General features: G+C 31.7%; 4 protein-coding genes across 7 annotated transcripts; 2 read left to right on the top strand and 2 right to left on the bottom strand.

The window, feature by feature from the left end:
• Nucleotides 1-119: 119 nt before the first annotated feature.
• Ns4 (Nucleostemin 4) lies at nt 120-2,391 on the bottom strand. The gene has a single exon (XM_027339960.2). The coding sequence runs from the start codon at nt 2,228-2,230 to the stop codon at nt 230-232; it is 2,001 nt and encodes a 666-aa protein (XP_027195761.2). The 5' UTR covers nt 2,231-2,391; the 3' UTR covers nt 120-229.
• A 112-nt stretch (nt 2,392-2,503) lies between these two features.
• LOC113790299 (WD repeat-containing protein 43-like) lies at nt 2,504-5,893 on the top strand. 3 transcript variants are annotated; one of them, XM_075824726.1, is made up of 8 exons: nt 2,504-2,654; nt 2,817-3,073; nt 3,152-3,420; nt 3,493-3,738; nt 3,803-3,920; nt 3,982-5,178; nt 5,238-5,351; nt 5,416-5,893. In XM_075824726.1, exons 1-8 carry the CDS (start codon nt 2,585-2,587, stop codon nt 5,782-5,784), a joined length of 2,640 nt encoding a protein of 879 aa, XP_075680841.1. In that variant the 5' UTR covers nt 2,504-2,584; the 3' UTR covers nt 5,785-5,893. The 3 variants fall into 3 exon arrangements, with proteins under 3 accessions (XP_075680841.1, XP_075680843.1, XP_075680842.1); XM_075824728.1 differs by having other exon boundaries at nt 2,527-2,650; XM_075824727.1 differs by lacking the exon at nt 2,504-2,654 and having other exon boundaries at nt 2,671-3,073.
• Nucleotides 5,755-9,424, bottom strand: Ctf4 (Chromosome transmission fidelity 4). Its single transcript, XM_075824722.1, has 4 exons — nt 9,237-9,424; nt 9,054-9,171; nt 8,835-8,992; nt 5,755-8,777 (listed from the first exon to the last, which is right to left on the bottom strand). Exons 1-4 carry the CDS (start codon nt 9,329-9,331, stop codon nt 5,969-5,971), a joined length of 3,180 nt encoding a protein of 1,059 aa, XP_075680837.1. The 5' UTR covers nt 9,332-9,424; the 3' UTR covers nt 5,755-5,968.
• A 114-nt stretch (nt 9,425-9,538) lies between these two features.
• PNPase (polyribonucleotide nucleotidyltransferase 1) lies at nt 9,539-12,063 on the top strand. 2 transcript variants are annotated; one of them, XM_075824729.1, is made up of 2 exons: nt 9,539-9,742; nt 9,814-12,063. In XM_075824729.1, the coding sequence occupies exons 1-2, from the start codon at nt 9,615-9,617 to the stop codon at nt 11,987-11,989; spliced, it is 2,304 nt and encodes a 767-aa protein (XP_075680844.1). In that variant the 5' UTR covers nt 9,539-9,614; the 3' UTR covers nt 11,990-12,063. The 2 variants fall into 2 exon arrangements, with proteins under 2 accessions (XP_075680844.1, XP_075680845.1); XM_075824730.1 differs by having other exon boundaries at nt 9,611-9,735.
• Nucleotides 12,064-12,862: the final 799 nt, after the last annotated feature.

The raw sequence follows: 12,862 nt of genomic DNA, 5'->3' as shown, positions 1-12,862 counted from the left end.
TTTCAATTTCTTTCATCAATATGGCTATTTTGACTATCCATATCATCATTATCATAGATTAAATATAATCAGGAAGTATAAATAGTAATCTAAATATAGAATATGTATACACATAAATATTGTTATGTTCGAAATTTTTATTTTCTTTTTTTATTTAAATGGAAATCTACAATTTTTATTTTTTTTAATATGTAAATAAGAAAAAAATTTCGATCATGAAATATTATTTTCAATCAGCTTCAACATCATCAACTTCAAGTAGAACAAATTTACTTGATGTCGAAATGATATCACCTGAATCATCATCATCATCAACATCGGCTTCAACACTTGATGCATGACTATCAACATAACCTTGTCCATGTGTACCACGATTTAGATTTTTATTATATTGTTCTTCAACAACAAATTTTAGATTTTGTATGGCTTCAATTTTTTTCTTATCTGAATGTGATGACCAATAATCTTTACCACGTTCTTGATAGATAGTCGGTTGAAATGCCAGACAAATTGTACGGCCATCCAATGCGATTCGAAGTAGACTGTTAGCGGCACGATATATATCAGGTCGATTTGTTCGGGCAGTACGGAAACCACGTTTTTCGGCCCAACCTTCGCATATGTCATATGCTGACCAAATATTTTCAGTATCACCTTCAGGATGTTGCAGACGTAATAAACGTACAAGATTAATACGTTGAGCCAGATAACCTACAGCTGTATAAGGTTCACGTAATTGTGAAATTGGATAACAACCCATCAAAACTTGAAGTTCTTTTGGTGCACGTGATGGAAAAACTAAACCGGGACAATCACAGAGTCGTACCTTATCGGTGAGAAATATCGTTTGAAAATGTTTAGTATGACCCGGTGTTCGTGAGACGCTGACAACTTTTTTACCATAAAGAGCATTCATTAACGATGATTTTCCTACATTCGGATGACCAACACAACCGATTGTGACAATACCGTCTTTGAATCGATGTTCTTGTCTATAAAACGAACTATCTGCTTTTTCCATTACGATAGTTCCAGCTAATTTTTCTACGCCAGCTTTTTTTGCACCTTGATTCTTTTTTCCATAATGTTTACCATCATCGTCATCATCTTCCGATTCATAATATGAAGAATCGTCATCCAATGAAACATTTTCACATTCATTTAGTTCGGATTCGATTTTTTGTCGCCATGAACTTAGATCGGCTTGATCACCAACAATTTCGGCTACCATTTCTTGCAATGCTAATGCACCGCGAACAGCCATTCGAAGTTTTCCTACTCGTTTGCCAGATGATGCACGAACTTTCATTCCAGCATATGAAGCAAATTCTAAAATATTCAGCCTTGGGAAACGATTTTTCAGATATTCATGCCAGGCAAGCACTAATTCGGCATCGACTAAATCAATTTTGTTCAATACGAGTATCATATCTTTACCGAGTTCATCGACAACATAATGATATAATGATGGTGGAAAATGAAAAATAGGATGACGAATATCGGCAACCAATAGAATAATATCAGACATTTCAATTACTCGCCATAATTGACGCCATGTTTCAAGATTCATATCAAAATAGCTTAATGGTTTATCCGGTGAACGACTTTTGGAAAATATTTCCATCAAATATGTTAAGAAATAATCATTTTCTTTACGATATAATTCTTCTGCTGTCATTGTTGGTGACCATGGTGGTCTTTTAGGCATATCCAAATCCGTAACAGGAATATCATTTGATAATGATGATTGTTCACCAAACATATCTTCGACCGAACAAACTAATGCTTTTGATTCATCTAATGGTGGTAAGGGTCTTTGTGCACGTTCTTTGCGTTCACGTATTTCCTGATCAGTTTCATTGAAAAATTGTAATGCATAACGATTGACATCACTTGTCAAACTTAAATGTCGTTGTGCATTTATAGAATGAATTTTGTTTAAAAGAAATTTCGGATCTGTCATATTGTCAGTCGACGTTGATGTATTGGATTCAACATTATTATTACTGCTGCTGGTACCCGATATTTGATTTGGGTTTAAATGATCATTGACATCGATTACGCCTAAAGTTTCATCATCCAATTCATCTTCAATATCACCATCATCACTAACAAATGGTCGTCGTAATTGTGTTGTTGATAATTGACGATTTTTTTTATCTCGTTTTGCTTGTAGTTGCGCTTTTTTCTGTTTATTTGAAAACGGTATTTTACGTCTTCCTTGTGGCATTGTTTTTTTTATGAATCAAAAAAATTCATTGACACAAATAGAATCGTAGAATGAATATTGTTTTTGGAAACAAATGAAAAAGAAATAATCAATAGAATATGTTGTTTTTGTTGTTGTTGTCATCGAGCTACCTGATCATAATCCAAAAAAAAAAAAATAATAAACAACATAACATAAACAGCAGTGAGAAAGAAAGAATGTTTTGGTGGGGGGAGAGAGAGTAAGAAAAAAAAGGGAAATCCAAAACTATTCATAGATATCGTTCCAAAAAAAAGATACATGCCGCGTGCATTTATGCAGAGATCTTTGTAAAGCCAAAGTAAAAAGATATATATCAAGTGTATTGCTGGATGTATGTGTGCGTGGTGTGTATGTGTGATGAGCTCGCATACGATATTGATGATTCCTCACATGCTGCCTGTTGGTTGGTTTTTTTTTTTGTGATCCGCATGTTATTTTTTTTTGTTTTATTTTTTACACATTTCCTGATTGATTATAATTTGAATTGAAATATTTTGTTTCTTCTTTTTTTTTAAAAAAAAATTATTCTGAAAATTATCTTGTGAACGTAATTTTTTAATTAAAGAAACAAAAATGACTAATAATAATGGACAGATTAATGTTATTGGTGATGAATGTTTAATGAATATGCGACCAATGTCAATATCATCATGTGGACGTTATTTTGCTTTAGCTACATTAGCTGGACAATTAAATGTTTGGGATACAATTACAGCAAATCTGGTGGCACAATATATACCATCTAAACATTTATCGGCAAATTGTACGAAAATTTGTTGGCCACCAGATCATCATCATAGTACGATAAATAATCAAATTAATGTTAGTATTTTGTAAATGAAAATAATCATTTTTTCGTTAATGATTTCTGAATTTGTTTATTGAAACCAAAAAATATAGGGAACACCAAAAAAACAGAATGATATTATGAATGAATTAAAAAAATTAACATTATTAGCAATGGGTACCGAAAATGGAACAATATTTTTATTCAGTGTTCATAAAAATGAAATACATTCAATTTTAATGAATGATTCGAAAAAATCTATGGATGGTCATACTGAACGTATAAATGATCTATGTTGGTCATCATCGATGGATTCATTATTTTCCTGTTCACAAGATAAATTCATAATTGAATGGTCTATAATTGAATCAAAAATTAAATGGTATTATTATTATTTTTGTTTGTTTTGTTTTTCACTTTATTTATATTACTTTTTTTTATCAATCTTTATTAGTAAAACAATTCTTGATCATAATTCGGTGATAACATCAATATGTGTTTTGGATAATGAAAATTTAATAACTGGATCAAATCAATTAAAATGGTGGAATTGGCCGAAAAAACAATTGCTCAAAACATTCAATGGACATTCGAATGAAGTAAGATTTTTACGACCAATTTGGTTGTCATCAAAAGATAGTTCAACAAAAGATGCTTATTTATTGTCATCGGCAATTTCAGATCGTTATATTAATCTTTGGTAAGTTTTAATCGATTATTTTTGATTGACAAATTTTAATTCTATGACATGTTTTTTCAAACAGGAAATTAGATCAATCACAATCTCCATCAAAAACGAATAAAGCATCCAATTCATTGGCAAGCTTTTTACTCGATGATGAACCAATTTCACTTGAAATTGCTCACACCGTAATTGATAATGTAAGTTATAATGAAATAATTCTTAATAATAAATAACCATTTTCATTAATTTTTTTCCCAGTCATTTTATATTTTATCCGTATCTAAAAGTGGTCATTTTTATATGTTTGAAGAAACAATTGAATCAGCTTCGAACACCAAAGGTCCAGTTTCACCGAAATATCGATTAAACATTCAAACAAGTTGTGATGATAAGAAAAATTTTATCCCATCAAATAAACGTTCAAAAATTGAACGTCAAATTCCCTATATGTATGCTTATCTTGATTCAAAACAATTAATTGGAAAATCATTGGTTAATGGCAATACAAATAATCATCAACAGCAGTTGAAAGATAAAAATCGAATCTATATTCAAACCATATACGGTGCACCGAATCGTCCTATATTTGAACGTTTAAGTATTTCTGAATGTGAAAAATTATGTCAAGAACAAAAATCATCATCATTAACATTGATCACTAATAATAATAATAATACGACAACAATCATCAAAGATCCATCCATATTAAAATCGATTGAGCTATTACCACGACCATCATTGGAGAATGTTTCAATATCAAAAGAAAATAATACAAAAATTAAAAGTGCCAAGCATTCTGATCGTACAACAGTGATAGGACCAGCCGGGATGGTACCACACCAACCATTATTCAATGGTGTCAATGGAGATGGTGATACAGAAAACAACGATGAAATAATGCTAAGCGAAGATGAACAAGATCTCAAATGTTCTTCAATCGATAAACAAAATGTTAATGATGATAAAAAAGATAAAATAAATAATATTAAAAGTAATAATTTGAAAAAATCAAATAACAACAAATCTGAATTAACACTTGATGAACAGCTCAAATTAATGGAAACAAATAATGAAATTACACTGGATAAACAGGATTCATCGAAACGGAAAAAACGAGATTCAGATATTCAGAATAATCAACAACAAATCGGTACTGAAAGTTTAGTATCGGTATTAGTACAGGGACTACAATCGAATGATACAAAAATGTTATCAACTGTTTTGCAGACTGATCATACGGACATGATAATAATGAATACGGTGAAAAAATTACCCATTCAACATGTACCAAAATTATTGAATCAATTACAGAAAGGATTAATTTCTGGTCAACAGAAAAAAGAAGATAATGTATCCAATAGTGGTGATGATGATGGTGGTGGTGGTGGACAATATTCAATCTATTTAAAATGGATTACATTTTTATTAAGGAATCGATTTTCATATCTGATGACGGTAAATTAATTTGGATAAATTTTTTTTTAAAAAATAATTTTTATTATCAAAAAAAATAGATGCCAAACAGTGCGGAAAAATTTCTTCCATTGAAACAATTAATACAAGCCAAAACTGCCTCATTGGAAAAATTTTATCAGCTAAAAGGTCGTCTTGATTTAATTTTATCACAGGTATTTGAAATGAATTTTTTTTTGCAAAGGTAAAAAACTTTAATATTTGTGAATTTTTTCCTAGACTAAACTGGACGATACACAAGACACGACAAAATTATCGTTTACAAAACCGAAATTAACATATGAATCTGAAAGTTCGGATGATGAATCATCGGATTTGGATGATGATGACGATGACGATGATCAAATGTTAATCAATGATATGGAAGAAACGGATGAAATTGAATTTGAAAAGAAAATAGACGAACTATCAGATGATGATGATGATGATGAAGACGATGAATCGAATGATGAAGATGAATTAACGGATGAAATTGAAGATTCCGATGCTGACGATGATGATGTTGAGCGAAAATCATTGTCGAAAAGAAAAAGAAAACGTTCAGACTATGAAATGGACAAAAATGATCAAGACGATGATGAAGATTAAATTTTTATTTCAAGTTTTTTTTCACCCATTATATTCATTGATTATTTTTAAAAAAATTTGATTGAAGAAAAAAAAATTGTACAATTTATTTTTTGTGAAAAAAAATTTATGCTAAAAATGTAATATTTTTTTTATAAAGGTAATGGGATGAATGAATTTGAATTTTTGAAATAGAAAATTTGTTTTATGAAGATATTTTTGTAAAAAAATTTGTAATTTTTTTCGTTTTATCATTTTTGACATTGTCATCATCATCATCAGATTCTTCAATCTGTTTACGTTTATTTGAATTTAAGTTGTTTTTTGGTCGATTATGATTTTGAACTTTGAATGGATTTTTTTGATTAGAAGGAAGTGCTAATTTTTTTGGTCGTAAAGCATCTTCCTCTTCCTCGATATTCTGACCATTGTCATCATTGTCGTCATCAGAAACTATCGTAAGCGGTACAGATCGTTCTTGATTTTTAGTAGAATTTTTCAATGATTTTGGTTTCAACGATGTATAATTTGAATTGTTTGATTGATCAATTTTTGTCAATGATATCAAATTAGTTGAATCATGTCGGTTATCATCTTTTAATAGCTGCCGTAATCTTTCAGCATTCTTTTTCGACATAAGCTCTTGTAATTCGACATCAGAATTTTGATCATCATCTGCGTCATCATTTTCATCACCTTCCTGAATCATTTCAACTAATTTCATTGCTAAACTTCGATGTCGTTGTCGTTCGGCATAACGTACGGCACCTTCCAAAGCTTGGCTATTGGGCAATAATTTTGCCATTTCCAAAGCCAATGATTCACGTTCAGCACCCAATGCTATGGCAAATAATTTAATTAACGAATTGATTACTTGTTTTTCTGCTTGATCCAAAGAATCTTCGACGTCATAATTATCTAACGATAATCGTTTCAATAATGAACATAGCCATCGATTACGAATACATTCTTCTTCGTGTTTGGATTTAGCCGAACCGGTTAGATCATCACCAAGTTCACATAATGGGATTTGTAAAGATAATATGGTAAGAGAGGGTTTTGGAACGGTATCTGGATAACGACAAGCTTTACAATAAATACAACGAATTTGTGATTGAATTTCACTTAAACCGATGATGAAAAAATTGTCAGATTTTCCATTAGCCTGTTGTTTTGTGGCACAGATTGGAAACCACCCAGAACCGAAATGATTTTTGTACACACGAACAATACCATCGGAATCTACAACACAAGGAGTACCTTCGTCAGTAAAACCAGCCCAATATACAGTTGATTTTGGTGACAAAGCAACAGGTACAGGTTGAGGAATCAAATGAGCACGAGTTCGATGACGATGATCAACTTTCAACACAATACAACTAATCGATTGACCATCTTGAGCATGTTGTGATGCTTGATGATAAAGAACCATAAGATAATTATCAAAGGAAGATAGATTAACTGATGGACCATCAATGCAACGAATCATTGTTTGTACACCACCCGTAGTCCAAATACGTAGATATCGATGATTAGTAAGGGCAGCAACAAATGACTGACCAGCAGTGATACAATCAAATTGTTCTTCATGCGGTAATGTAACTTGCCATTCTTTCATTTCATCCCATGTATTAAAAAGCATACAATACATTCGAGCTTTTTGATTGTCCAATGGATCGGCTGCATCTTCTTGATCATCACCATTACTTGCCAATAATAAGCAAGTGGTCGACAAATCAGCTATCGTATAATTCAACATGTTGGCCATATGTATCGTATGATGGAATGTTATATCATGAAATTCTACATCAATTGAACGTTCTTCATCAGAATTGTAGGCATAAACGATTCCGACAGAATTCCAAACCATAAATCGATTTTGAAAATGTAATGGTGTTGAACCGGATTGAAATGGAGCTTGTCTGATTGGCGCTTGATATGACCGAGCATTTCGAGATAATTGAACAAGATCTGATCCGGTGATCCGATAACCATCGATAATCAATTCCGAATCGACATTTAATTTCCCTGCTCTTATTGAATGAGATTCGGCATCATTTTTTTGTTTCAAGTTGTCATCATCACCGAAAATTATCGGCTCATATTTCGATTTGATGGCACTTATGTCAAATTCATCAGGTTCCATATCAGGGGTAGGAGAAACGGGAACATCATGATTCATTGAAATATCTATATCTGGAGCATCATCCAAATTGCCAAAACGATCAGAACTTGCTACGATTGGATTGACAGGTTTGGATTTTTCCGGTACATCGATGATATCATCAAAATCTGCATCATCCATATCAGCCAATATGTCGTCCATAGTTTTTTGTCCGACCGCTTGTGTTTGTGGTTTGATTTGTGCTGGTTTGCTTACAATTGTTGATGACTGCGATTTATTGCTAATTTTACAATCTTGAATTTTCAATATCATTAATGATCCTTTATCATCAGTACAGCATAATTGATTTCGATTTTTTGGATTAAATTTCAGACAAGTTATTCGATTACCTCCATTTTTTATTTTTGCAATCGGATTTGTTGTTACGATTTTGGATTGTTGAAAAGATTGATCAAATTTCCATATGGCCATTATCGATCCAACCGATAAGGCCAATAATTGAGAATCTTTGGAAATCGTAACAATGGAAACCAATTCAGACAGTAAAGAATGCTTAAGAACAGTACTTGGAACATCCCATTGTCCACGTCGATATAATTGTACTGAAGATTCCCAAGGAATGGCAAGAAATTCACCGATTTGTGGTTCCCAACATATTCTACACAGGGTTTTTGAATTATTAAAATCATTTGATTTCCGTCCAACTGCATGCCATTTATGTTCAATTTTTTTGGTTTCAATATTCCAAATAAAAACACAACCATCACATGATGAAGATGCAAGATATTTACGTAAAGGATCAATAGCAACAGTAAGAATTGGTCCTTGATGACCTTCCAGAATTTTAGTGGATTGATCAACAAGATTAACTAATTTGATGGAAAAATCGCTAAAAACCAAAAATTGATGAAATTTTTTTTCTGAGAAATTAAATGCAAAAACTTACGCAGCACCAGCAGCTAAAAGTTCATGATCAGGATGAAATGAAAGACAAGTGGCATTTGATGTAAAACGACAGACCATTGTTTCATCTTCTCCAGCCAATTCATCCAATTGAAATGATTTGACAGCATTACTTTCCAATGCTACAAATGCTCGATCATTCTGAAATAGATTATTTTATTTTAAAAACTAACAAACATAGAAAAAAAAACATCCATCATACAGTAGCCAAAACAGCATAAGGAAAATCTTCAACTGGAAATGATGATTGTACACCATAATCATCGGGATTTAGCGACCAAAGTCTTACATCACAATCACGACCAATAGTTATAATTGCACTAAATTATACAAACAAATAAAATAAATTTGAATTTAAAATATTTGATTTTTTGAATCGATTTACTTTTTATTTGGGACAAAATCCAATTCAGTATGGCCATCAATATGAGCAAATCGAAGATCTAATTCAAAATTTTCCTTTTCAATCGCTTGAGTCATGTTTTTTTATCGAATCTGATCAAAAACTATGATTAAAACAAAATTGTGGCAGTGTTTATCGACTGACAAAGAAAACGTTTTGGGCGCCAAAATTACATTATTGTGAATGAAAGGAAAAAAAAATCATTTTTTTTCCATGGAACTTTTTCTTCAATCAGTAATCTTTATCGAAAATTTTTGTTGAAACATCAGATGGCGTGCATTTAAAATTTCACAATTTATCAGACCATGTTGTTGAATATTTTCCATGTGATCATTTTAATTAATTTTAAAAAGATTCGACATGTTCCACTATAGACAGAAAAATGTATGGAAAATTCTCATCAAATCATTGATTAAAAATGATTATCGACAATGGCGAAATTTTGCTTCGAATCGAGGAAATGAAGTTCGATTCCAATTCAGTAATAGGCAATTTTTGTTGAAAAATTTAAAATTTTCATTCATACTAATAATAAAAATTTGTTATCATTGGTTTATAGTCGTTTATTGAAAATTTCTACCGGTAAATTGGCAAAACTTGCTGATGGCTGTGCTGTTTGTACGGTTGGTGATACAAATGTTATGGTTACGGTTGTGGGAAAATCACCAAACAAAAGTGGAACTGGATTCACTGGTTTTGTTCCATTGACAGTTGATTTTCGACAAAAAGCAGCTGCAGCTGGTCGAATTCCAATGCATCATTTAAGACGTGAAATCGGTGTTACGGAAAGAGAAATATTAACATCACGAATTATTGACCGATCGATTAGACCGTTGTTTCCACGTGGATTGACTGGTGAAACTCAAGTTGTTTGTAATATGTTATCATTGGATGGACAAAATGATCCAGATATTTTAGCCATCAATGCTGCTTCAGCTGCTTTGGCCATTTCGGATATTCCATGGAATGGACCAATAGGAGCCGTATGTGTTGCTTTAGATCAAAATAATGATGTCGTAACAAATCCAACAAGAAAAGAAATGAATAATGCACGTATGAATCTCATTTTGACTGTGAATGAAGCTGGAAATGTTCTTATGATGGAAGCATTTGCAAATGAACCCGTATTAGAACAATATTTAATCAAATCTATTTCAAAGGCAATTAGAGAAGCAAAACTTATCATTCAAAATATTCGCCAGCTTCAAAAAGAAGTGGGAAAACCGAAACGTTCGGTGGAAGAAATTCCAATGCCCGGCCAACAACATTTTGATGCGATAAGAATGTTAGCTGAACAACGAATATTGGATGTATTTTCCAATCATTCACATGATAAATTTTCACGTGATCAAGCATTATTTGATATAAGGCAACAAGTTATGTCTACATTAACCGAAGAATTTACCGATGATTCGACCAACTTATTACAAGATGCTTTTTCTACTGTGATTAAACAAATATATGCCCAAATGGTTCAAAAAACTGGTATTCGTTGTGATGGACGTAGTGTGGATGAAATTCGACCTATTCATTGTGAAGTTGATCTTTTTCGACCAGTTCATGGATCGGCATTATTTCAACGTGGACAAACACAGGTACTTTGTACGACAACAATTGATTCACAAGATTCAACATGGCGTGCCGACAATATTTCAGCATTAACTCAGGGCATTAAAGAGAAAAATTTTATGCTACATTATGAATTTCCACAATATGCTACAAATGAAATAGGCCGATCCGGTAATGTTGGACGACGAGAAATTGGTCATGGTGCATTAGCTGAACGTGCATTAAGACCAATCATTCCAAACGATTCAGTGACTACTAATGATTTTACCATTCGATTGCTTTGTGAAGTTTTAGAATCAAATGGATCAAGTTCAATGGCAAGTGTATGTGCAGGTAGTTTGGCATTGCTTGATGCTGGTATTGAAATTTCTTCACCAGCATCAGGTGTAGCTATTGGTCTATTGAAACCACCAAAAAATGAAAACAATGAAGAACAAGAAAATATTATTTTAACCGATATCAGTGGTTTGGAAGATTATTTTGGTGAAATGGATTTTAAAATAGCCGGCACAAGAAAAGCATTCACTGCCTTACAATTGGATTGTAAACTTGAAGAAGGTTTATCATTTAAAATTCTTTATGAAGCTATACAAAAATCTAATCAAGCAAGAAGTCATATATTGAATATAATGAATGATGTTATAATGGAACCAAGAAAAAAATCCAAAGAAACAATGCCTATGGTTGAACAGATACAAGTACCGATTAATAAACGTTCAAAATTTCTTGGTGTTGGTTGGTCAAAAGCAAAAAAATTAATGGCCGAAACTGGTGTTAGTATTAATCAAGATTTAGAAGATATTGATAAATTCACTATATTTGCACCAAATGAAGCAGCAATGAATGAAGCAAAAGAATGGATTGAAAAAGTTCTTCGTGAACCTAATATTCCGGAATTAGAATTCGGCGCCATCTATCAATGTAAAGTTGTCGAAATTAAAGATAATGGAATTATGATACAATTACATCCGGCAATGAAACCAGTGTTTCTACATTTATCACAATTAGATCTTCGAAAAATTGATCATCCATCCGCATTAGATATTGATGTTGGTAGTCAAATTTCTGTAAAATATTTTGGTCGTGATCCAGTATCCGGTCAGATACGTGTATCACGAAAAGTGTTACAGGCACTTGAATCACAGGTGAAAAATTTTATTAAATGAAATTTATTAGTAATTTTCGAATAAAGAAATTTTTTTAATAAAAATGAATTATATGATTCTTAAATTTATCAAAATATTCCTTTTGATATATTTTTTCAAATAAACATCCGTAAATCGAGCAATCACTGTATATTGTATATGTAAATGAATGATTGCGAGATATATGAGTTCTGTAAAAAGACAAGCTGAGCATTTTAGGAACAAAGGTAGTGGTTCACGAATAAGATGGACACAATGATATGGATTCAAAAAAAAAATTTCATTCAATTCTTAATGCTTCTTCTGCCAAATCTGGACACTAAAAGGGATTCGAATGTAAACATCAACACAGATATGATTGAGGAAACGCGCTTGACAGTTGAACTTTTTTCTTTCTTTTGGCAATAATTTTTGTTTTTTTTTTGTTTTATTCAACCAACCAATGTTCATTATTCTCTGTAAAGTTTTTTGGATCATTTCATCAATTTTATTAAAATTTTTTTCAAATTTTCAAATGATTGATTCAACTTGATCATTTTGATTATTCTTCCAAAACTTTTTTTTTTGTTCTCCCAAATAACAACAAATCTTTGATAATGGAAATGAGGATAACATTGAGAAGACAACGATCCTGTTGATGATGATGATGATGGAAACAAAAAAACTTGATTTTCTTCATCTTCGTCATCATCATCATCATCGAATATACTCGATTCGACAACATTGAAGAAATTAAAAAAAAAGAAGGCGAAAACATCACCTATAGCTGTCCAATTTTGTTTTGATCATCATCATCATCATCATCTCTTTTCGTGGCAATTATTGCATTTTGAAAAAAAATCATTCGAATATATTGATGCATCTTATGTTTTAGTGTGTGTATATTGCATGAAT

Source organism: Dermatophagoides pteronyssinus, unplaced genomic scaffold (assembly GCF_027571235.1).
Source record: "Dermatophagoides pteronyssinus isolate colony J.1.1.1.1 unplaced genomic scaffold, Derpt_VIB-CSIC_2022.12 sq0002, whole genome shotgun sequence".
NCBI lineage: Eukaryota > Metazoa > Arthropoda > Arachnida > Sarcoptiformes > Pyroglyphidae > Dermatophagoides > Dermatophagoides pteronyssinus.
The sequence above is the reverse complement of the archived record's forward strand: the minus strand, read 5'-3'. Positions and strand labels throughout refer to the sequence as shown.